The sequence below is a fragment of the Caenorhabditis remanei genome, chromosome II, assembly GCF_010183535.1.
Source record: "Caenorhabditis remanei strain PX506 chromosome II, whole genome shotgun sequence".
NCBI lineage: Eukaryota > Metazoa > Nematoda > Chromadorea > Rhabditida > Rhabditidae > Caenorhabditis > Caenorhabditis remanei.
In genome coordinates, this window is record NC_071329.1 from 16,428,068 (window position 1) to 16,451,033 (window position 22,966).

The 22,966-nt window shown below is 35.6% G+C and overlaps 9 protein-coding genes across 9 annotated transcripts; 3 read left to right on the plus strand and 6 right to left on the minus strand.

The window, feature by feature from the left end:
- Positions 1–2,039: 2,039 nt before the first annotated feature.
- GCK72_007386 (uncharacterized protein) lies at positions 2,040–3,580 on the minus strand (the record flags this gene model as incomplete). Its single annotated transcript, XM_053726157.1, has 7 exons — positions 2,040–2,165; positions 2,218–2,354; positions 2,411–2,558; positions 2,616–2,997; positions 3,040–3,164; positions 3,212–3,454; positions 3,506–3,580. The coding sequence occupies 7 exons, from the start codon at positions 3,578–3,580 to the stop codon at positions 2,040–2,042; spliced, it is 1,236 nt and encodes a 411-aa protein (XP_053590351.1).
- A 308-nt stretch (positions 3,581–3,888) lies between these two features.
- Positions 3,889–7,150, minus strand: GCK72_007387 (uncharacterized protein; the record flags this gene model as incomplete). The annotated part of the gene is made up of 10 exons (XM_053726158.1): positions 3,889–4,011; positions 4,056–4,244; positions 4,439–4,829; positions 4,972–5,249; positions 5,296–5,505; positions 5,557–5,678; positions 6,193–6,340; positions 6,386–6,602; positions 6,826–6,950; positions 6,998–7,150. The coding sequence occupies 10 exons, from the start codon at positions 7,148–7,150 to the stop codon at positions 3,889–3,891; spliced, it is 1,956 nt and encodes a 651-aa protein (XP_053590352.1).
- A 1,576-nt stretch (positions 7,151–8,726) lies between these two features.
- On the minus strand, positions 8,727–11,789 carry GCK72_007388 (uncharacterized protein; the record flags this gene model as incomplete). Its single annotated transcript, XM_053726159.1, has 5 exons — positions 8,727–8,750; positions 8,799–10,874; positions 10,921–11,017; positions 11,066–11,347; positions 11,395–11,789. 5 exons carry the CDS (start codon positions 11,787–11,789, stop codon positions 8,727–8,729), a joined length of 2,874 nt encoding a protein of 957 aa, XP_053590353.1.
- A 498-nt stretch (positions 11,790–12,287) lies between these two features.
- GCK72_007389 (uncharacterized protein) lies at positions 12,288–13,390 on the plus strand (the record flags this gene model as incomplete). The annotated part of the gene is made up of 5 exons (XM_003100116.2): positions 12,288–12,400; positions 12,448–12,820; positions 12,874–13,021; positions 13,066–13,217; positions 13,265–13,390. 5 exons carry the CDS (start codon positions 12,288–12,290, stop codon positions 13,388–13,390), a joined length of 912 nt encoding a protein of 303 aa, XP_003100164.2.
- A 179-nt stretch (positions 13,391–13,569) lies between these two features.
- GCK72_007390 (uncharacterized protein) lies at positions 13,570–14,702 on the plus strand (the record flags this gene model as incomplete). The annotated part of the gene is made up of 6 exons (XM_053726160.1): positions 13,570–13,682; positions 13,728–13,885; positions 13,982–14,130; positions 14,183–14,330; positions 14,378–14,529; positions 14,577–14,702. 6 exons carry the CDS (start codon positions 13,570–13,572, stop codon positions 14,700–14,702), a joined length of 846 nt encoding a protein of 281 aa, XP_053590354.1.
- Positions 14,703–14,967: 265 nt separating this feature from the next.
- GCK72_007391 (uncharacterized protein) lies at positions 14,968–17,754 on the plus strand (the record flags this gene model as incomplete). Its single annotated transcript, XM_053726161.1, has 9 exons — positions 14,968–15,074; positions 15,124–15,547; positions 15,594–15,741; positions 16,187–16,338; positions 16,386–16,507; positions 16,669–16,809; positions 16,859–17,382; positions 17,429–17,580; positions 17,629–17,754. The coding sequence occupies 9 exons, from the start codon at positions 14,968–14,970 to the stop codon at positions 17,752–17,754; spliced, it is 1,896 nt and encodes a 631-aa protein (XP_053590355.1).
- A 154-nt stretch (positions 17,755–17,908) lies between these two features.
- On the minus strand, positions 17,909–20,538 carry GCK72_007392 (uncharacterized protein; the record flags this gene model as incomplete). The annotated part of the gene is made up of 10 exons (XM_053726162.1): positions 17,909–17,998; positions 18,049–18,376; positions 18,423–18,644; positions 18,692–18,808; positions 18,861–18,923; positions 18,966–19,052; positions 19,208–19,629; positions 19,677–20,198; positions 20,246–20,449; positions 20,497–20,538. 10 exons carry the CDS (start codon positions 20,536–20,538, stop codon positions 17,909–17,911), a joined length of 2,097 nt encoding a protein of 698 aa, XP_053590356.1.
- A 285-nt stretch (positions 20,539–20,823) lies between these two features.
- On the minus strand, positions 20,824–21,603 carry GCK72_007393 (uncharacterized protein; the record flags this gene model as incomplete). Its single annotated transcript, XM_053726163.1, has 5 exons — positions 20,824–21,006; positions 21,053–21,157; positions 21,221–21,309; positions 21,366–21,474; positions 21,520–21,603. The coding sequence occupies 5 exons, from the start codon at positions 21,601–21,603 to the stop codon at positions 20,824–20,826; spliced, it is 570 nt and encodes a 189-aa protein (XP_053590357.1).
- Positions 21,604–21,787: 184 nt separating this feature from the next.
- On the minus strand, positions 21,788–22,829 carry GCK72_007394 (uncharacterized protein; the record flags this gene model as incomplete). The annotated part of the gene is made up of 5 exons (XM_053726164.1): positions 21,788–21,910; positions 21,965–22,104; positions 22,151–22,298; positions 22,398–22,668; positions 22,714–22,829. The coding sequence occupies 5 exons, from the start codon at positions 22,827–22,829 to the stop codon at positions 21,788–21,790; spliced, it is 798 nt and encodes a 265-aa protein (XP_053590358.1).
- Positions 22,830–22,966: the final 137 nt, after the last annotated feature.

Below are 22,966 nucleotides of genomic sequence, written 5' to 3' on the forward strand. Positions count from 1 at the left end.
GTTGGTGTGCGGTCCGCATTCGGATTCAGTCTCATACCAGACGACGTGTATTGAGTATCGTGTAGGAAGTTTCTTTCTTCAGAGGCCCTGTCTATCTGTTTGGTTTTTCGTCAACTCTTTTTTCCAGTGCTTTATATAAATTTTGAGATTTTCCTTTTCTGATTCTCTCAAAAAAAAATATATATAGCTACAGTACCACTCACATCAAATGTCTGAAACATTGTCTGAAAATGACCCTCTTTGACAGTAGTGTATTTCGGCGCCCTCTGTCGTATAAAGTAAATTATGACTAAAGCATACAAAACAAAGGTATAGTTTTATTTTTGTAGTTGACAACTTTTTTGTACGGCCACTTCCTAAAAAGCATACTTGCAACGGGCCGGGCCGGGCCGATTTGAGAATTTTCACCGGCCCGGCCCGGCCCGGCCCGGTCGGCCCGGGTCACAGTACAAAAATTTGAAAATTTGAATTTTTTTGAAAGTTTTTTTGATTTTTTAGCAAAAAAGTCGAATTTTCGATTATGTTTTTACATATCGATAAAACTCAAGTTTACATAGGAATTTTGACTATTTTTGACGAAAATTTTAAAAAATTTCGAAAAATTGTGCTCATTTTTTGACTCCGGGCCGACCGGGCCGGGCCGGGCCGGCAACTTTCTCTACCGGCCCGGCCCGGCCCGGCCGATATTTTGCAAGTATGCTAAAAAGTTATGAATGGTCACAGTGCAAATCTTCAAAATTTCACACTATTAGATTTTAAGAAGAAATTACTACGATCATCTGTAACTTTTTTGGGAATGTCCGTCCAATAAAGTAGTCAACTACAGAAATGAATCTCTACTTTTGTTCTGTATGGTTCATACATAATTTACTTTGTGGGAAAATCAGTGATACCGTAACACACTCTCAATTTTGTCATTTTAAACTGAAAAATGCCAAATTGTATCTTGTACTGTATTTCCCATTATTTTCAATCATTTTTCCGTCGTGTTGTTCGGAAGGAACCGCAGCCGGTATTCTGGAAGAACAAGCAATGTTTCATTAATGGAATAAACAAAACAAATCGTACTAGTTGGGCAGGTTGTAGGATGGATGCATGTGTGAAATTGGGAATGAAAAGTTTGTTTTTTTGTCAAAGTCATTGTCTGTGTTCATTTCTCAACTTTTCAGTTGAAAGAGCGAATGTGAAAGCTTATCCCGTGGTTTATGATGCTACTGATCTCTCGGAGGATGACTGTGTATTGGTATGTGCAAAGATGGTATTAAAAGGCTTATAACACAGTTCCAGATCTCCAATCCGCCAAGTCCTTCATCTTCAAACAATACCTTGGGCTGTGCAATTTGTGGAGAAAAAAGCAAGTGATATCATTATGGAGCTTTGACTTGTGACGGGTGTAGGGTATTTTAATTTCCAAAAACTTTCCTATGATTAATTTTTAGTTATTCTTCTATCACAACCGTCACCTAATAGAGAGATTAAGATGCAGGTACACCAATGAATGCTACGATTGATACGCAGTCTCGCAGGTCGTGTCAAAAAAGTAGAATAGTTAAATGTCTGGCGATGGGAATGAGATGTAAGTTTGACATTTGAAGATACAAAGTGCAATTGATTATTTTGATATTCGGATAACCAGATAAAGAAAAAGCAAACTCCCCGGGAAAATTTTTCGATCCATAACGACAACGTAAGTATTTAAAAAAGTATACTGGAGAAGCCCGTAATCTGAATTTTCAGAAAATAATGCCGGAAATTGTGCTGCTTGACGAAGAGAATGAACATCAGAATCCAGAAGATGTAGAATATGTCAACGACAAGGAACTGGCCTTTGGTGATGTTGAATACGAAAACATGGAGAAAGAGAATGGACCAACTGGTGTAGAATTGGAATCTAATAACTTGATATCAATTGAAATGTTTTAAAAATCTTTTCGATGTAAAATATTGATTTTGGAAGATTTTTCAAACAAGAAGATTCATAATAAAAAATGCAGAAAAAAACAGTAAAAGTTGATAAGGAGGATTCAGAAAGAACAAGTTCAATGAAGTAGTGCGAGAGCTTTTTGAAAGAGTTCGGCCATAATCGGTTTATCCAAATCGTTAATATCTCCGGGGATAACAGATTTAAGGTGAGTCGCTGTTTTGATTTCACTGAGGCACTTCTTCTGAAATTTTGATTTTTCAAATCTATTTTTATTTTCCAGCTGGTTTTACTACCGTCAATGCTTGCAAATTATAGCGAGTAGACATTTGCAACTTCTTTTTCAATGTCTTCTTAGATTTTTCGAGTAAAAACTCTTCGCATTTCCGGATTACCATTGGTGTATCATACATGTCAGCAACCATGAGGATTCCTTCAACAGTGGTTTCTGAAACAAACGCCTAATTTCGTTTACTGATAAGTACCCACCGTCAATAGCATGTTCTGCATAAAGAACTTCAAGGTACTTCTGAAAATCGTCCGCGTCGATTCCAGTCAATGTGATTTCAGATTTCTTTGACTCTTCGAAATGTCCCATCAAAAGCGAATTGAAATAATGAGAATGTCCAGAGAGATACTGAAAGAAATAAAGCTAAATAAGAGTTGAGACTTGCCTACTAAGCAATTTCGACACAAAGAACTTCTTCTCATTGACAACAAGAACAACATCAGAAAATGATTTCATTTCATCGCCGAAACTTTTCAATTCATTCTTATAGATTCCTGACATTTCCTTGATTTTCACATGAATCTCAACGGCCAGCTTGCCATCATCGAGAAATTCTTCCTTCATTCTTTTCCATTCGATAAAAGGCTTCGGTTCGTAAGCATCAAATTTGTTGTTTCCATTCGCATTTCCATGGGAACCACTCATCAAATGAGAATGACATTTTCCGTTTGTCGAGACCAGTTTGAATTGAGCATCTGATGAAATCAACCATTTCTCCCCACTCAATGATTTGACGCATTTCAAACATAAGGCAAGGTGATCATCTTGTTTCCACAGATATACTTGCCTGAAATTGATATATTTCCCTTTTTTTTGCTAAAAATCTAACCATGTTGAACCAAAATGTTCTTCTTCTTTGCCATAATTTCTTACTACTTCGTTCATGTACTGAACATCTGTGAAAACATGTTTCAGCACAAAACACTTTCCAGTCATTGGCAGCATCTGAGATGACTGAAAGAATACGAATTAAAAACGGAATCGACTATCTTGTTTCATACTTTTTCATCTGAACACTCTGGTGAAGTGACTGAATTCTCGATGCAGCTTGTCGTCTCTTCACCGAGTTTCTCTCCGACTGTGTCTCCTTCATGTTTTTGTGAAATTTTCTTGATTTCCTCTTCAGCCGATCGAAGTTTTTCTGTGATTTCCAAGTTCGAGTTTTCGAGAGTTTTCTGTTTCTCCAACAACTGTTGACACATATTATGAACGCTCTGGATGGTCGAGTTGATAGCACCGAATATCTAGAATTAAATGAATAAGCACTTTTCACAATATTTCATGAATCAATTCACCTCGTCTTGAAACTTCGATGTTGAATCGTTTCGTTCATTTCGATTCGGAGCAATTTTCTCGTTCTCTTCCGACATTTCACTAAAATTATATTGCATCAAGACAGCTGGAAAGTATTTAAAGTATTCGTGAACGAAAAATGTAAACGTTCAAATCAATGAAACAGAATCAAAACGATATTCTCATTTATAAAAAATCTATAACAAAAATAACAGAAAAAACAATGAACAACAAGGAAGATTTCAATGAAGAGCGCGAGATTTTTGAAACAGTGCGACCATAATCGATGAATGGATTGTTATTGAGGAAACGAGGGAACAATACTATAAAAAATCTAACAATATTTCGGCGAACAGTGGAAAAATCGAAAAGAAAAAACAAAATTTCAATGAAACTCAAGAGATATTTGGAAAAGATCAGCCATAATCGATGAATCCATGTCGTGAGTATTTCCTGAGATAACTGATTTTATATCAGCAATCGATGTGATCTCGCCGAGACACTTTTTCTGAGAATTATTGATTGTACGTTTTGTTACAGATCTGGATTTACTTTGAGTCCTTCTAAATTATATCGAGCAGACATCTCCAACTTCTTCTTCAATGTCTTCCTTGATTTTTCGAGTAAAAACTCTTCGCATTTCCGGATTACCATTGGTGTCTCACACATGTCAGCAACCAAGAGGATTCCTTCGAGAGTGAATTCTGCGTTATAAGTGAAGTTTATTTTTATAAATGCTGACTAAATGTTATTGTTCCCCATAAAGTATTTTTAGATAATTCTGAAAATCATCAGCATCGATTCGAGTCAGTTTGATTTCAGATCTTCTCGATTTTTTAAGTTGTCCTGAGAAAAGGGAACTGAAGTATGGAGATTGAGCGGAAAGAAACTGAAAATAAACAGAAAATATTGAGTATTAATCATTGTTAACGTACCAGTTTCGAAACATTGAACTTCTTGTATCTAACCTTTAGGGTTACATCCGAAAACTGTTTCATCGTTTCGCCGAAATCTCTCAGGTTATTTTTATAAACTCCACTCATCCAATCAATTCCAACATGAACTTCAAAAACTAATTTGTCATCGACGAGATATTCTTCCTCTATTTCAAGCCATTCGAGTAAAGGTATCGGTCCGAGCGTATCTCCAATGGCACCAAATTCATTTCCAAAATCGATAACTCTCACTTCCTTATGCCTACTTCCATTTTTTGATATCAACTCGAAACTAGCTTCTGTTGTAATGCACCAAGTGTTATCCTTCAACGGTTTCATACATTGAAGAGAGATCATGAGTTGGTTCTCTTCTATTTCGAGAAATATTTTCCTGAAATTTCGTTTTTTTAAAATTATTCAGTTGTCAAAATCTATACCATGATACTCCGAAATGTTATTCTTCTTCTTTGCTGTAATATCTAGCATTATCCTTCATATATGAAACATTTTCGAATGTATTTTTCAAAACGAACGACTTTCCGTAAGTCGATGAATCTTTAGGGGAATATATAAGACACTCATTGTCACTCTTTTCTGGTATTTTGGATGTTATTTTCTCATTCTCATCGATCGTTGACTGCTTCGATTCGAAATTTTCTCGATATTCTTGGGACAGCTTTTCAACTTGGTCTTCCACCAAACGAAACTTCTCGAAAATTTCCACTTTCAGAGTTTCCTGTTGTTCCATAAACATCGAACAGGTGCCTTCTACAATCTGAACAGCAGCTTTGAGACCATCGAGTGAATTTTTCTGGGAGTAAATACATAGATTTCGTCCACCAATATTTTTGAGATACCTCGTCATTTTCAACAATTCCTTGATAGCTTGTCGAATCTTCAGTCAGTTCCTCCTCGACAGTGTCTTCAAGTTTTTGTGAAAATTTCCAGATTTCATCTTCAGCCGATTGAAGCCTTCCGGCAATTTCCATATTAGATTTTTCGAGAGTTTTCTGTTTATTCAACAACTCTTGACACATGTTGTGAACGTTCTTGATAGCACCGATTATCTAGAATTGAATGAATAAGTGTTGATTCACCTCGCTGACCTCCATGTTCACCTCCATGAATAGATTCACCTCGCTCAGAAATTTCGATGTTGAATCGCCTTGTTCGTTTTGATTCGGAGCAACTTTCTCGTTTTCTTCCGACATTTCACTGGAATTATATCGTATCAATACACCTGAAAAGTAATCAAAGTATTCAAGAACGAAAAATTAAACCGTTCCGATCAATGAAACAGAATCAACGCTATAGCGCGCTAAAATATTATTTATGAAAACAATTATAACAAAAACAACAGAAAAAACAATGAAGAACATGGAAGAACTATTTCAATGAAGAGCGAGTGATCTTTGGAACAATTCAACCATAATCGATGAATCCAAATCGTGAATATCTCCGGGGATAACAGATTTAAGATCAGTCGGTGTTTTGATTTCACTGAGACACTTTTTCTGAAATTTATGTTTATTTTTTCCTATTTTTGAACAAAATGTATTACCGTCAATGCTTCCAAGTGATAGCGAGTAGACATTTGCAACTTCTTTTTCAGTGTCTTCTTGGATTTTCTGAGGAGAAAATCCTCGCATTTCCGGATGACCATTGGTGTATCATACATGTCAGCCACCATAAGGATTCCCTCGACAGTGATTTCTGAAACAAAAACTCAATTTTGAACTGGTGTCAGTACTAACCATCAATCGATTGTTCTCCATAAAGTAATTCAAGATAATTCTGAAAATCATTCGCATCGATTCCAGTCAATTTGATTTCAGACTTCTTCGATTCTTGGAAATCTCCCATTAAAAGCGAATTGAAATAAGGAGAATGTCCAGATAGATACTGAAAGAAATTCAGATATGTTAAAGTTGAGACTCGCCTACTAACCAATTTCAAAGTGTGAAACTTCTTCTCATTGACAACAAGAACAACATCAGAAAATGATTTCATTTCATCACCGAAACTTTTCAAGTTCTTCTTATAGATTCCTGTCATCTCCTTGATTTTCACATGAATCTCAACGGCCAGTTTGCCATCCTCAAGAAATTCTTCCTTCATTCTATTCCATTCGATTAAAGGATCCGCGCCATACAAGCCAAACTCCCTGTTGTCATTTTTTCCAAGGATTTCAGGGGTATTTCTTATCAACTGGGAATGACATTTTCCGTTTGTTGAAACCAGCTTGAAATTAGCATCTAATGTAATCAACCATTTCTCGTCACTCAATGAATTGGCACGTTTAAAATACAAGCAGTGTTGGTCATCTCGTTTCGTCAGTAATAACTGCCTGAAATTGATATTTTTCTTTTTTTTGTTGGAAATCTAACCATGTCACTCCAAAATGTTCTTCTTCTTTGCCATAATATAATTTTTTTTCCGTCATTTGCAGAACATTTGTGAAGACATGTTTCAGCACAAAGCATTTTCCTGTCATTGGCAATATCTGAGATGACTGAAAGAATACAAATTACAAACAGAATCCACTATCATGTTTCATACTTTTTCATCAGAACACTCTGTTGGAATGACTGAATTCTCGATGCCGTTTGTCGTCTCTTCATTTAGTTTCTCCTCGACAGTGTCTTCTTCGCGTTTCTGCGAAATTTTATCTATTTTTTCTTCAGCCAATCGAAGTTTCTCGACAATTTCCATGTTGGATTTTTCGAGATTTTCCTGTTTCTCCAACAACTTTTGACATATCTCAAGTACTTTCTCGATAGCCGACTCGGGCGGAGTATTGGTGATTTTCTGAAAAAAAAAATGATTAGACGACTAAATCATATATTCAATCGACTTGCTTCTTCATTTCCATCGGTTTCTCTCTTTCGTCGCTTCGTTGTTGGATCGCCTTCCTCATTGTGAATTCGTTTCATTTTATCGTTTTCTTCTGTCATTTTTCTGGAATTTTATATGATATGATGGTTGTGAAGTCACCAAAAACGACTGAAAAATTTATACATACTGAAATTCCCGCCTCTGATTATAAACCACACCACCTTCCAGATGTATCGACAATCACAAAAGAGCACGGGCCATTGTGACAATCTTATGATGAAAAAAAGACTGCGCGAAAAAGAATTTCCGAAAATGTTTGAAAAACTTTTTTTTAAATTTTTGACCGAAAAAACGAAAATTTCGAAAAAATAATAATTCAAATACTGTGTGAAAAACAAGAAATTTTCGGAGGCAAAAATCATGAATTTAAAATTTTTTTAAACCGAAATTTTTTTAGCACAGCCCTGGTGGAGACAGCTGGAAGGGAGCTTGGTTCAATATCCGAGGCGGGAATTTCAGTACGCTACACGGTCCATTACAGTGACGATGCGCAAGCAACAATACTGACGCATTTCTCGTGCATTTTTTCGCCAATTTTGTTAAAATTGCAGGTCTAAGAATTGATGAAAATTTCAAAAATCGGAAATTCGGAATTTTTCCGTTGTAATCACTAAAAATACAAATAAGAGACAAGAAAAAGTGTTTTTGTATTTTTACTAACACTTTGGGAATAGAAAAACCAAAAAAAAAGCAAAAAAGTTTTTCGAAGTATAATGTAGAAAATGGAAAAACAGGGCATTTTAGCGAGTATAATAACTTTTTTCCTTCCTTTTCTCGTATTTTTCAGTCTAAAAATTCCTTGGAATACATTTCTATCCTTTGTAACTGTTCAAAATTGAAATTTATTGGTTCAGAATCCCTTCAGTTGAGATCTCCTCCTCCAATATTGCACCGATTTTAGAATTTTTGCACTTTTTCGATAGCTCTCAACATTATCTAGAAGGCTATCATCTTAGAATTGCAGAAAAAATTTTTTAAACACTTTTTTTCGTGTTTCGCCGAATTTTCAGTGCAAAAGGACAAACTGTAAAATTGAAGCGGGAAACGCGCCTGTCCAGTCCCTGGCGCATTACTCGATACTCGCTGCGCACAATCGGATACTTTCGTCACTGTAGCGTACCGTGCGCTAACCAAAATGACTTATTTGTTTCGAAAAATCGTCTTCCTGAAAAGAGAGTTCAATTAAATAAATATAAATGAGAGAATTATACACAAAATTTTCCTCCAGTAACTGAGATTTTAAAAATGTGTTTATTAAACAAAAAGAATGAAAAGAGGGGAGCATATTTAAAAGAGGGAACATGATAAAAATGTTTAACAGTGTATCAAAAATGAGTAAAACAGAAAAAAACTAGGGAAAACATTCTTCAAATTGCGATGATGCTGACGTCTTCTAGTTCGCGGATTTTCGGGGATTCTGAAAATAGAAAAACGGAATTTATCGGTCTTTTGATAGAACTGAAACCTTTTTCATGACAAAATCTTCCTCCGCATCGGCTCTTCTTTTCGTATATTCAGTAAACGACGTCGAGGCTTCTGGAGGACCTCCGATTGTCAATTTTCCATAATTCATGTCGTTTCGAACATAATCAAATCTATCGAGAAATTCGAAAAGTGCGTCTCGAAGTGATACAGCAGTCATATCAGGTTTCAGAACTGCTACAGTAACCAACATATTCTGTATTCTGTCTATGGAGCAACTATTGAGATATCTGACATCTGTTATGCATAATCTTGTGTATATCTCGTCGAGTGTCTCCTGAATATGAGTAATGCAAACAGCAATCAATCTATTCTTCATAATCGTTTCGGCCCGTTCCATACTTATCGATTTTCGATAGAGACATCCGATAAGGATCAGCAGTCTTTCATTGGCTTTCCTTATATCTCGGAACTCTCCGAGACTCTTGATTTGTGAACAGATAATGCATCGCTTATTACGAGAACGCGGATTAATTGATTTTGGAGCTGTGGAAGATGGGTTTTGAGGAGAATCTTCTGGTAGATTACTTTGTTCCATTTTTTGACATGTGATATTCAGAATCTGATCTGAATTCGGAATCCAATCAGTATCAGGGCGTCTTCGTGAATCGGAATGTTTAGCTTGGCTTTGTATCGGTGGTGATCTATGTTCTTCGATCTCTATTTCTCTACATTGATCGAATTTTGTCAAGAAGAGCACAAGGGCGGTTCGAAGTGCTCCCGCAGTCATTTCAGGAGCCAGACGTCTCACATTAATCAGCATATCCTCAAGTCTATCCAATGAGCAATCATAAAGATCCTTCCGACTCGTAAGACCAATTCTCCCGTATATCTCTTCAATAATCTCCGGAATATGACTGTTGCAGACAACTATACATCGGAAATTAGAGATCCGTTCTGCATGTTGGAATGAGATCAATTCACGGTATAGACATCCAGCTAGAATACTCAATCTGTCACATTCTCTTCTGATATTCAAGTAGTCGCCAGGACGTTTCATTTCTTTACAGATATGACATCGAAGTGGACAGCCGCGTGCAGATTGTGGATGAATCACTTGTTCCGGGTGTTCTAATTCTTGAATAGCGGGGACAGTGAACATATCGAATTGTGATTCATCAGGAGGATCCAGTGGCTCCAATTTGACTATTGAAGACGATGGCTCTTGCCATGTCACCTCTTGAAAATCATCGATTTCTGGTAATTCTTTCTTCACTGATATATCTTTCGGAGTCAAGTTTTCACTTGTTTGTTCAGCTGTCCTATCCAATATCCTCATCATATCTTCAGTAATTCCATCTTCTGAATCTGAAGATTCTGATGCTCCTTTTCCACGAAAATTTTGTAGGCTCCCGGCAAGATTCAAGCTTTGTTCTAGCTTTGTTCCCGAGCAGGTTTTCGTCAATCTCCGCAATTTTCCACCGTCCGAAAAATAGTGAGAAGCATCTGCAGACACCGCTGGACATGATAACAATTCTCTGGCCATTGCTGATAATAACTTGAATGGAGACTGACGCTCCGCCCACCAACGTGAAGGACAATCGGACTCTTCGGGACGTTCTCTCATTAGAAATTGTCGATATATCGTTATTTCTAAGCTGATAATGTTCATTCGACCTCTTGGATTCATCAACGTGGTATCCTGAATTCCAGAATTTATCGCCCATCTCCAATTATTATTGACGAAGTCCTCCATGACTAGATTCTCCAAATCTTTCCATTTCTCCTCGGTGAAAATTTCAGTATAAGAGAATCTCGGATCCAATAGAACAGCCATTTCATGACTTCGCATATTATAGCTTTCGAATGAAAACTTTAATAAATTTTGAATTTTCTCTCGTTGAAATTGTTGAAATGGGAATTCCCTATCAATCAGTCGTCGTAATCCCTCGATTGCAGGTATAATTTGAGAGATGCAACTACTCGGAGTGCTCATCGATCTGCAGTAGTAGACACATTGTCGAAGAAGACGTTGGAGATGAATCAGATCTTTGAATGACTTATTATAAATATAGAAATCTATTCCATAGACTTCACAGAATGTTTCGAACGATTTGTGCTGAAAAAAGCAAACAATTATATGAAAAACTATTTGAAAAACTAACGAGAACAAGACATTTTGTCAGAAAAATGTATGAGCTCTCCCACGAGTTATTGTCCATCGACGGTAGATCTCTTTCTTGGTTTCTTGATGATTGGAATCTGAAAACTCATTTAATAACATTTAATATTACTTGAATCAGTTTGAACCTTTGAAACTTGCAGTATAAATCCGATTCTGGTTCAAAAAATCGAATAAACTCTCTTAAAACATTAAGTCCCATTGAAAAAGCTTCGATTTTCAGCAATTCCGTCACAAAAATTGACATATTATGATAAAAACATATATGATGTTGTTCCACGTGCTCATTCAACGCAATCATTTGAAGAATTTCCATATTTGAAGAGACTGAATGCCTGAATTTTACGTCATAATGGGAGTGAACGTTGACTTCGCGACGAATAGTTTCGATGATATGAGCGGCATTTATTCTGAAAGAAAAACCAATTTTTCGTACAAAAATTAACAAAAAACTCACTGATTATTCGACATTTTCTTCAAAAAGACAACATTCTTCCTCTCATCAATATTCTCGAAATAATGTATCGAAAAAACGAGAAATTTCTCAGTCAAATCGTCGTGAACATCAATAGTCACACCAATTGGTCCAATAGTTTTCGGATAATTAATTAATGATTTATTTATCGAATTTTGTCGTTTCACGTATTCCATCATCACATTATCCGACGGAATTACACTTTTCGGATTGATATATGTGATGAGTTCTTGAAGTTTAGCATCTTTTGTAACTTCCAATGGAATTCCTTGACTTATGAGGAAATTTGACAATAATTCGACTAATTTTGGATCCGATTCCACGGAGAATGATGCTTTCAAATTTTCGGGCGGATCGCTCGTACGGGAAACTGGCATTTGGCTGAGCGAATTCTAATTGTAAAAATCGGTTGAAATCCGCCTACCTTTGACCAATACTTCTGATAACCGGCGATGTCTCTGATTTTGGTACTTGCATGGTGTTCTGATGCTGAAAATTTCAAATAAAAATTAGAGAATCATATTCCAAGTATTGTTTCGATAGTTAGAAAACCATTTGTTAAATTTAACGTATTTAAGTGAGAGTTTGAAACAAAAAAGGAACAGAAACAGTCAAAAAACAATAGAAACAATGCGCTGTCAAAGTTGAGAAAATACCAAAATGATGTGGAAAAACTCGCGCGTCAATTAAAATGCATTGCACATAATTGCGTACCGTAGTCCCGAATTCAAATTTATTAAATTTTTTTGGCATTTTTTTCCTAGTTTCTTTACTTATTTTTTAAATAAAACTCGATAAATCGGTTAAATTGACACTTTTTGTGAATATTTACAGATTATTCACTTGCACTAACTATTATTTTCAGGCATCTCAAAATGACAACTTCGAAAAAAGAGTTCATTTTGTGTCATTGCTTCGAAAATGTTTCGAATATGAAAGAGAACGAAAACATTTTTAGTCCGGAAGAAGAACATTTTGACACTAGCTGGTAATTACATTTCTTTTTGAATTTTATTAATTCAAGTCAGCTTCCAGGTACATCGGCTTGAAGCGAGAGGAAGAAAAAGTGTGTGCATACTTACATGTTAAAGAGAAGAGTGAAGAATACTCTATCAAAACAGAATACAAAATCATTATTGTTTCTGCAAATGGAAGAAATATGAGTGAAAAGCTCGAATCCTCTTTCAATTCTTTGGAAAACGTTGGATATGGAAGTGAATTCATTTCTTGGGAAGAAATGCTGAAAGACTATTTGATCGATGGAAAATTGACAGTCGAAGCTAACGTGAAGATTCTGAAAATGACTGGAATCAAGAGAAAGAAGTTGCGAAATTTCGATGAGTCAATGAAGGAATTCTCGGATGTTGTATTGGTTGCAGGAGAGAAAAAATTCTACGTCTCAAAATTAGTAAGACTCTCCATTTTCTGCTTGGTTTTTTTGTCAAACTCCAATTTTTCCAGTTCCTCGCTTCCCATTCTTCGTATTTCAAGTCTCTTCTTCTGGGAAATTTTGAAGAATCGAAGAAATCGGAGATCGAACTCAAAGATATCGATTCGGAAGATTTCCAATGTTTCCTCGAAGTTCTTCATGGAGAAGATGCTATTAATGGTAACATTTCACTATCGACGATTTCTTAGATGTTTACTATTCAGATGACACTGTCGTCGGAATTGTCCGTCTCGCCGATATGTATGATGCACCGACTGCACACAGAAGATGCGAGCAGTTTCTGATGGAAAAGTCTGAAAAATCGTTGAAGGAGAAGTTGGAATTGGCAGCGAAGTATAAAATGAGATGTGTCAAGGTACCTATCGTTATCTATCGAATTGTTCTCAATTAATCTTTTTCCAGAATAAATGTCTTTCCGAAGTCAAAACCGTCGCTGACATCAAATCAGTTCTGCCAGGAAATCTCGAGGAAATGGATCATTCTCTTCTCGCTTCGATTCTACAAAAAGCAATGACTCATCTTGTTTAATATCTGAATTGATTCATGCTTTACGTTGTTGATAAAATATTCGGTTTTCTAAATTTGTGTGTTTTCTTCAATCTATTCATATTATTGTTTGATTTCAATAATTCTAATGTTACTTTTTATTATTTTGGTGGTTCTAACAGCTATTGAATAATTTTCAGATCAATCTGCAGCCAATCAATATGTCAACATCAAAAAAGAAATTCACAATGACTGGAGTTTTTGATAATCTGTTGGACGACGATGAGGGTTATGATGACTTTAGTGGACTAGAGGAACACTTTCATATGGAGTGGTAATTATTTAAAATTGTGTAAACTATCTAAGTTGTTCTTTTCAGGAATATGAATTTAAATAAAAATGATGGAAACGCTGAATTGAACATTTTTTATAATCGTCTGGAATCTGCTGATGAAGCTCCAGAGGCCACCGATGAAGAATATTCTATTGAAGCAGAAATTGATATCAAGATGTTTTCCAAAAACAGGAGAATTGAAAGTAAACATCAAAAGGTTATTTTTCAGTCTCAAGATCACCAATATCACACTGTCCGCCTTATGAGCTGGGACATCTTAAAAATAAGATGTTCGGTAGATAGAGAAGTGAAAATTGAACTCAATTTGGAGATCACTAAAATGAGTGGAGTTCTGGAAAGAAAAACGGTGCATTTTGATGAAAAAATGAAAGAATTATCGGATGTTGTACTGGTGGTTGGAGAGGAGAAGTTCTACGTCTCGAAATTGGTAAAATATCGAATTACTTTGTGATTTTTAATTAAATTATTAAATATTTCAGTTTCTGTCGTTCCAATCGACATATTTCAAAGCTCTTCTTCTTGGAAACTTCGAAGAATCCAAGAAATCAGAAGTGATTCTTCAGGATATCGATCATTGGGAGTTTCAGAAGTTTCTAGAAGTTCTATACGGAGGAAACGCTATTGATGGTATACTCGGATTATTCACTCACTAAAAAAACTAAAGTAATTTACAGATGACTATTTCGTAAGTATTCTCCGTCTCGCCGACATGTACGATGCTCCAATTGCTCGTAGGAAATGTGAAGAGTTTCTGATGGAGAAATCGAAAAAATCCTTGAGAGAAAAGCTCGAATTGTCGATGGAATACAATATGGATAATGCAAAAGTATATCAGATTTCAGATTTTCCTGTTTTCAACCTGTTAATTTTCAGGAAAAATGTCTCTCTGATATCAAAACTATCGCCGATATCCGATCAGTTGTGCCAGAGAATCTCGAAGAAATGGATCATTCTCTCATGGCGACACTTTTCAAAAAATCTTTATATCCTCTTAAATAACCTTTACGTAATCACCATCAGCATCTTGTTAATAAAACACTTTTTTCTTAAAATTTGCATTTTTATTCAGTTGTCATTGTTTCATTCAAAGGTTCAAATTATTTTTGTATTTTAATATTGATTTGTAAAGTTTCTTAAAGCTATTAGCAGCCCATCACCTCTTACAACCCACCGCAAACGAGAGATGGGGCGCAGTTGTAATAAAAATGCTCGGCGAATATATGTTTTTACTTTTCTCTTTCAGGTCTATCAGTAAACAATCAATATGCCTTCTGCGAAAAAAGAATTCACTTTGACGCATGTCTTCGAAAATGTGGAAACAGAGGAATTTGATTTCTTCACTGACGAAGAGAAGCATTATAACGTGTTTTGGTAAGCAATCATAACAAAAAAGATGAATTATCATAACGATTCTATCCAGGAATCTCAATCTGTGTCAGTATAATGGGAACGTGGAGTTCTATATTATCTCATCCCTGACGGATGATGGTTCTGTTGCTGGTTCTGTTGATTCTGATTGGTCGGAGCCAGACGGTGAAGAATATTGTGTCGAAACAGAATTAGATATCAAGTTGACATTCGCCGATGGAAAAAAGATTGAAGAAAAGAGAAAAGTTGTATTCAAAACTGGGGATGACTCAATGCATGAATTCATGTGTATTCCATGGAGCGATTTGACAAGAGAGTGTTCAGTTGATGGGAAAGTAAAATTAGAAGTTCGTGTCAAAATACTGAAAGCGACTGGAACGGAAACGAAGAAGTTGATGAGTTTCGATGAAGCAATGAAAGATTTTTCTGATGCTGTGCTTGTTGTGAAAAAAGAAAAGTTCTACATATCGAAACTGGTGAGATATCGATTCGATGAAAAAGTGAATCATTTGCAAATTTCAGTTTCTCGCTTATCAATCTTCGTATTTCAAATCGCTTCTTCTCGGTGGTTTCAAGGAATCGGAAAAATCGGAAATAGTACTGAAAGATATTGATCCCGAAGATTTTCAGAAGTTTCTAGAAGTTCTGTATGGAGAGGATGCTGTTGATGGTACTTTTTTCACAGCAATTTTAAGAAAAAAATATCATGAGCAAATGTTTTTTGCAACTGCCGCACAGTTTTTCAATGACGTATGCTGAAGTGTCTGCGTCTCTCGCTCTAACTTCCCGCCTCGCAAATCACGGAGAAATGGGCGGAGTTTTGTCTCGTCTTCGCTGCTTTTTTTTCGATTCACGGAACCAGAAAATCAGCGAAAAACTCTTAATTTTTCGCTGATTTTTAAACGTATTTCGCTGGTGTTTTTACCGTTCGCTTCGAGACCTGCGATGTCGAAAAAGGCATGAGCCAGCGAAAAATAGTTTTTCGCTGATTTTCTGGTTCCGCGAATCGAAAAAAAAGCAGCGAAAAACGTTTTTTTGCTTGCCAAGAATAGGCCCATAAATAAATCCATTTTCCGTTACAAATCATCAAATACATTCCAAATTTCGAATTTCAGATGACACTGTTGAAGGAATCGTCCATCTTGCGGATATGTATGATGCTCCTAAAGCTCTCAAAAGATGCGAGCAGTTTCTAATGAAAAAATCGAGAAAATCATTGAAGAGCAAGCTGGAATTGTCTGCAAAGTATAATATGGACGGTGTGAAGGTAATCCGGACTGTTTTTATTTTACTTCACGAAAACTGTATTTCCAGAATAAATGTCTCGGGGATATAAAGACCGTCGCCGATATTCAATCAGTTCTACCTGAAAATCTCGAAGAGATGAATCATTCTCTCATGGCATCGGTTCTGAGAAAAGCTATGTCTCATCTTGTGTAATTTTTTGCGATTTTTGGTTCAAATTTGTAATGAATAGTTTTATATATGATTAGGTTTAATTTTCATTCTATTGTATCTCACATTTGATTAAATTATTCAAATTATACTTCTATGTTCAAACCATCAACCACTTTTAATCTATCTATACCATTTTCAGACATTTCACTCCAATGACCACTATGTCAACTTTGAAAAAAGAATTCTCAATGCCATGTACCTTCAAAAAGGTGCCGAATGTGGAAAACAGTAAAAATTATTCTTCTTTCAGCAAACAAGAAGACCATTATAATTTTCTGTGGTATGTGTAAACATTTATAAAAAGTTTATAAAAAATTGTTTTTTTCTAGGAGACTTTCACTGAAAGAAGCTGACCAAAAGGCTGTTGTGCGCTTGCATCTAACTGAACCGAAAGATGCTTCTGATTTTTCTGTCGAAACAGAATGCTATCTTACAGTATTCGATGTAGATGGAATGAGTGACACTGAGAGATTCACATACAAATTCAAACCAGGAGATGATAATTTTGGAATGACCTTTTCGTCTTGGAAGAGACTGGCAAGAACTTACTTGATAAATGGAGAAATTGAAGTTGAAGCTCATGTGAAAATTCTGAATATCTCTAGATTCGAAAACAAGAAGCTTAAAGTATTTGATGAGTCGATGAAACAGTTCTCGGATATTGTATTGGTGGCCGGAGAGGAGAAGTTCTACGTTTCGAAACTGTTCCTCGCTTCCCATTCGACTTATTTCAATTCTCTTCTTCTCGGAAAATTCGACGAATCTAAGAAATCGGAGGTCAACTTGAAAGATATCGACCCGGGCCATTTTCAAAAATTTTTGGAAGTTCTTCATGGAGAAGACGCAATAAATGGTATCCCAATGATTTGAAAAACTGAAAATTCTTAATTTTACTTCAGATTCGACAGTCGAAGGAATTGTTCGTCTCGCCGATATGTATGATGCACCGACTGCACACAGAAGATGCGAGCAGTTTATGATGAAAGAATCCGAGAAATCGCTGAAGGAGAAACTCGAATTGTCAGCGAGATACAAAATGATACGTGTCAAGGTCCTTATTGATTTCTTAAATTCTCTCATTTAATGAGTAAATTTCCAGAATAAATGTCTCTCCGAAATTAAAACCGCCAAGGACATCAAATCGGTTGTGCCAGAAAACATTGATGAAATGGATCCATCTCTGACTGCTGCCATCTTGAAGAAAGCCATATCTCATCTTAAATAATTCAATTTCATTTTCTCTTTTTGTAATGTTTTTTTCCGTTGTATAAGAAACTGTTTTTCAAATCTATTAGGCATTGGTATGGGAAATCGAGAAATCAATAGAACAATTATCTAACAATAATGACAACAACAAAATGTAACAACTCATGATAAGATTAGTTGAGCGACGGGAACTCGATAGGATCCAGAAGTTTCGCTCGACAATACGGACAAGATCGGTGGACAGCCAGCCATTTTGTCGCGCACTGAAAATGTTTTTTTGCTTAGAATAACAGAAATGGTCTATCGAATTTACCTTCAAATGAAGAACCTTCTTACACTGTGCACAATCCAATTTCTCTTCTTCTGATTTCATTTCGAAAAAACAAATTCCACATTCAACATCCGATTCTTCAATTTGCTCCGATTTCTTATCGATTTCTTTCCTATACTCTGTCATGAATCGATCAGAAAATGCAGGTAAATCAGAAAGCGGAATCAATTCAGAACATTCTCCATTCTTCTTTATTTTCTGAATATTCACCTCCACCGATAGAAGATAATTTCGAATTTTTCCTTCAAATTGTTGGTATTCATAATTCGCCATTTCGTGGATATCAGGGCGGTTCGATAGCGAAATTAATCTGAAATTTTCCGTTTGGATTTCCTGATTTTCGAATTCAATCTCACTTTTGAATCATATGTTTGGCCTGTTTCAATGGTTCTCCACTATTATATTGATCTTTAATTTTCCATAATTCCGAAAGTTGATATCTAGGTCCACCGTGTCTTTTGTCGTCTGGAATTCCAGATTCCGATGATTTAGAATCTGAAATTTTTTCCAGAAGACTCTTCACTATTCTATCTTGCTCCTCGACACGAATTGTCAATCGTGTGTTAGTTTCTTCAAGTCTGGAAATGAGAAACTTCGATTTGATTGTCTATAAATATGTTGCTACCTTTTGATAATCTCATCTTTCTCTGAAATTTCAGTTTTCACTTTTTCGTCTTTTTCATCAAATTTTCTCTGAAGATTTGATACTTCTCTTCTCACCGTTTCCAGCTGATTCTCTTTTCTGAAATCGAGAATTGTATACATTTAAAGGTATTGAAAACATTGTTGAGAACCTTTTGACCTCGTCCCCCAATTTTGAAGTTTTCGATGTCAGCTTCTTGCGAGTATCGGTGAGTCTGAAAGATATTGTGACTCAAAATGTTAGTTTTTAAAATTACATTTTATTAGCTTTATTAATTTCCTCATTTTTCTGCGAAACTTCCAATTTCATCGCTTCAAGTTGGGCAGATGACATCGACACTTGTCTGAAAATATTTTAAATCAAGTTTCTTCATTTTTTGCATTATTAGCTCGGCACAGTTCTTACAACTGCGCTCCACCGAAATGCCCTTGAAAAATGTCTCTTCGATTTCGGTAGAGCGCGGTTGTGAGATACGTGCCGTCCTAATATAATCCTCACTCTTTCATAAGTCTCATCTCTTCATTTATTTCCTCCATCTGCTTCTCTAAACTCTCTTGAACCGTCTTTTTCTCATCTCTTTCCTTATCCAATTTATTCTCAAATCCCTCAATTTTCCGTTGACAACTCGCTAATTTCTTCTCCAACTCATCCGTTTTCTTTGCTTTTTTCTCTGCAGTTCTGAGTGTATGCTGTGTAGATTTCAGTTCCTTTTTCACTTGATCATATAATTTATTCGTGTGAACGCAATCTTCACAACTGACAGATGATTTCTCATCAAAACTCTCTTCCTTCCCCACTTTTTTCGGGTTTATATTGTTAACGTCTTTCAGTTTATCACGTAACTCTGGAGAATTTCTGTAGTCTAATTGACTCATTCGCTCTTTATCCATAATTTTCTGAGCTACGAATAGAGCTCTTGTCTGAAATTAACAATAATTAACTCTTAAATAAATAAAATTACTCTCACACTATCAAAATGTCCATGAACGCATATCAACAGACAACGCGAAATCGCAAAGAACAAATCACAAGTCCTTAGAAATTTATCTTTCTTCCTGATTAACGTCGACAAGTAAACTCTATCTGCATGCAGCTCAATTTCGGGAAAGATTATATTCAAACCCAAATTTTTCAATTCGTTCTTCAGATTCTCCATTGTGAATCCATCCTTTTTAGCATTCCTGACATATTTCACGGGAACTTTTTCATACTTCTTCCAGAACTCGGTGGTTTCTTCTTTCAACTTGTTCAGCGACTCGATAGTGACAAAGAATCTTTCGTCAGATTTAAAAAACTCTTCAACTTTTCTCATATAATCACAAAGATAATTCCAATCATCGTTCTTAATCTTTTGAAAAACTTTTTCGACAAAAAACAACTGATTGAATATTTCTGAGAATGCATCAATTGCCAGAATACAGTAATCTCCTTTCGGTGTGATAATTGGAACAGCTTTGAATTCTGCTCTTCGAACCGGAGTGGGAATCAACTGAAAATTAAAAGTATTCAGAGCAATAGAATACAGATTTTGATTACATTAATATTACTAATCTGATCGCCATACTCTTTGTATACATCAGCGAGTTCCATCACAGCGTATCTTCCATTTTCATCGACAAAATCAATATTTTCACCAGGTGGATTTTTGCTTCGGATTGCTTCAAATAACTCACATTTCATAACAAATTCATGAGATTCAGCTTGGAAAACTCGAATTACAACTGGAGCGTTTTTGATGTTCTGAAAAATTTAATATTTTAAATTTAGATTTGATGTGAAGAACTCACAGTTGGAGTGTAAGGAAGAAACATTTCAGGTCGTGCTGTCATAAATTCTCTGATCATTTTAAACAAAGTCAAGCAAGTATATGTTAGCTCAGCATGAAGTGAGGGATGAGTTCTGATTGGAAACATCTTATAAAGAAGAGAAACGGTCATATGAAGATCTTCTTTCTGTTTCTTATTACAATTCGGAATCAAGGATTCCCAAATTGATATAATTTCAGAATTATTGGATTTCGAAGACGATAAATAGTACTTTTCAAGTTTGGAACGTTCGGATTTTATAGTGATCTGCAAAACTCAATTTGATAGTGTAAAGGAATAGATTATCCCTTATTTAGTCGAGGTCCCAAGGTCCGGACTTTGCCCTGATGACATCACCCACCCCAGAACATCCGTCATAAGGTGAGATCCAAAGTACGTTAGAGCTTGTCCAGGAAATTCATAGCAACCATCAAGTTGAACATCGCATGTTTTGAAGAAGATCGAGGTGAATCCGAATGCTACTTTCAAGTCCTAAAAGATTTCTAAGTCCAATTTGAAAAATAATTGAAAATATTACAGTGTCTTTCCATACGAAACAAACTTCTGATTCCATCCATACTCGAAGATCGTGTTTACTGATGAACTCTTCGTTTTTCATACTTTTCCATACTTCACAACGCGTCTGAAATTTCAAAAAATAGAAAATTTCTCGGGTTTTCCCAAGAAAATTCAGAAAAACTCTTACTCGATATGGCTCGAATGAATGATTTCCGAAAAACTTATAACTCATCGGAAAGTTTCGATACAATCTGAGGTACAATGCAAGCTCCGCAGCTGATCCGTACATTCCTGGAAACAACTTTCATTTTCAACAGAAATTTTAAACTTACTGAGTTGATTATTCGAGTTATCGAGTATCTCCTGAATTGCATCTACTCCATCGTTCAAAACGTATTCGATTTTACCAACACATCTTTTCTCATCGAAATCTTTTAGAAGCTGTAAAGACTTCAATTTTCAGTTATTTTTTGTTAAGAAACAAACCTGTTTAGGAATATAACTGCTCACAACATTATAAAACGAAGTGGGACTCAAAAAATGCGAAAAATAGTCGACTTTTATATTCATTCTCTGAAATTGACGACAACTCAATCAATTACGAATCCGATAAGGGCCGATAATTCAATGCGAATGAACGCTATCGATAACAGAAAAGAATAAGAGAAAGTACTGTGATTTATAGTAAGAATTACAATACAAATTTAATCAAAAAGAGAAAATGTTTTATAAAAACAACGAATCAAATATAAATTTAAGCGAGTGAAGCGAACAAATGCATAAGATGCGACGAGACGGATGGATCTAGTTCGCTGAGATCTCCTGGCAACACTGATCGAATATCCTCTTTCGTTTTGATTTTCACGAGACAGAAATTCTGAAAAACAAATTGAATAGAAATAGAATTAATCCACGATTATCAACCTGCAACTTCTTCATAACGAGTCGACATTTGCAATTTGGTTTTAAACGATTTCTCGGATTTTTCAATCATAAACTGTTCGCATCGTCTAATCGCGGTAGGAGCATCATACATATCGGCAAGGCTCAGAATTCCGTCGACAGTTTCATCTGTAAATTAACTGTTTCGCCCACAAATATCGATTTTTATAAATACCATTAACAGCATCTTCTCCATGTAGAACTTCTAGGAAGTTCTGAAAGTCTTCCGAGTTGACGTCAGCGAGAGAAATTTCAGATTTCTTCGATTCTTCGAAATTTCCCAAAAAAAGTGATTTGAAATAGGTGGATTGTGAAGCGAGGAACTGAAATAATCAGAGAATTGAGAGTTTCCACGATTACAGTCGAGCTATGCGTATGATATATTGATTTTTATTGATTCCTGTGATTTTCTTGATTTTCACACGAGCTTCCACAAATATCTTATCATCCACTGCGTAATCTTTTTCCATTTGATCCCATTCGATAAAATTGACCCATCCAACACCATCAGCTTTTAGCATATCTTCAGAACTTTGAAAACAACGAGATGCGTTTTTCGAATTCATTTTTCCATTTACAGACATTATTTTTATTTCGAAATCTGTATCGATTGACCAGTTTCCTTCCTTACACATTTTATCGCAATATAAAAAGATAGCAAAACCTGGACTTCTTCGAGAAGCAGACAAACACCTGAATAAAAATAAAATAAAATTTATGGGCTTTTTTAAAACATACCAGGGAACACCGAAATGTTCTTCTACATCACTGTAATTATTTTCTCCTTCTTTGAGACTTGAGACATTTTCGAAGACGTGTGTCAGTATAAACTCGTTGTAGCCAGAGGAAGTCATCTGAAATCGATGTCGTCTTTCACAAAAGTTCTCTACAAAGATAATGACGAATTGGTATAGAAACCGTCGCGAAAAAGAACTGAAGAAAAAAATTAAACAACTTTTATGAGCTACATTAGGGAGCCGAAACAACAGAA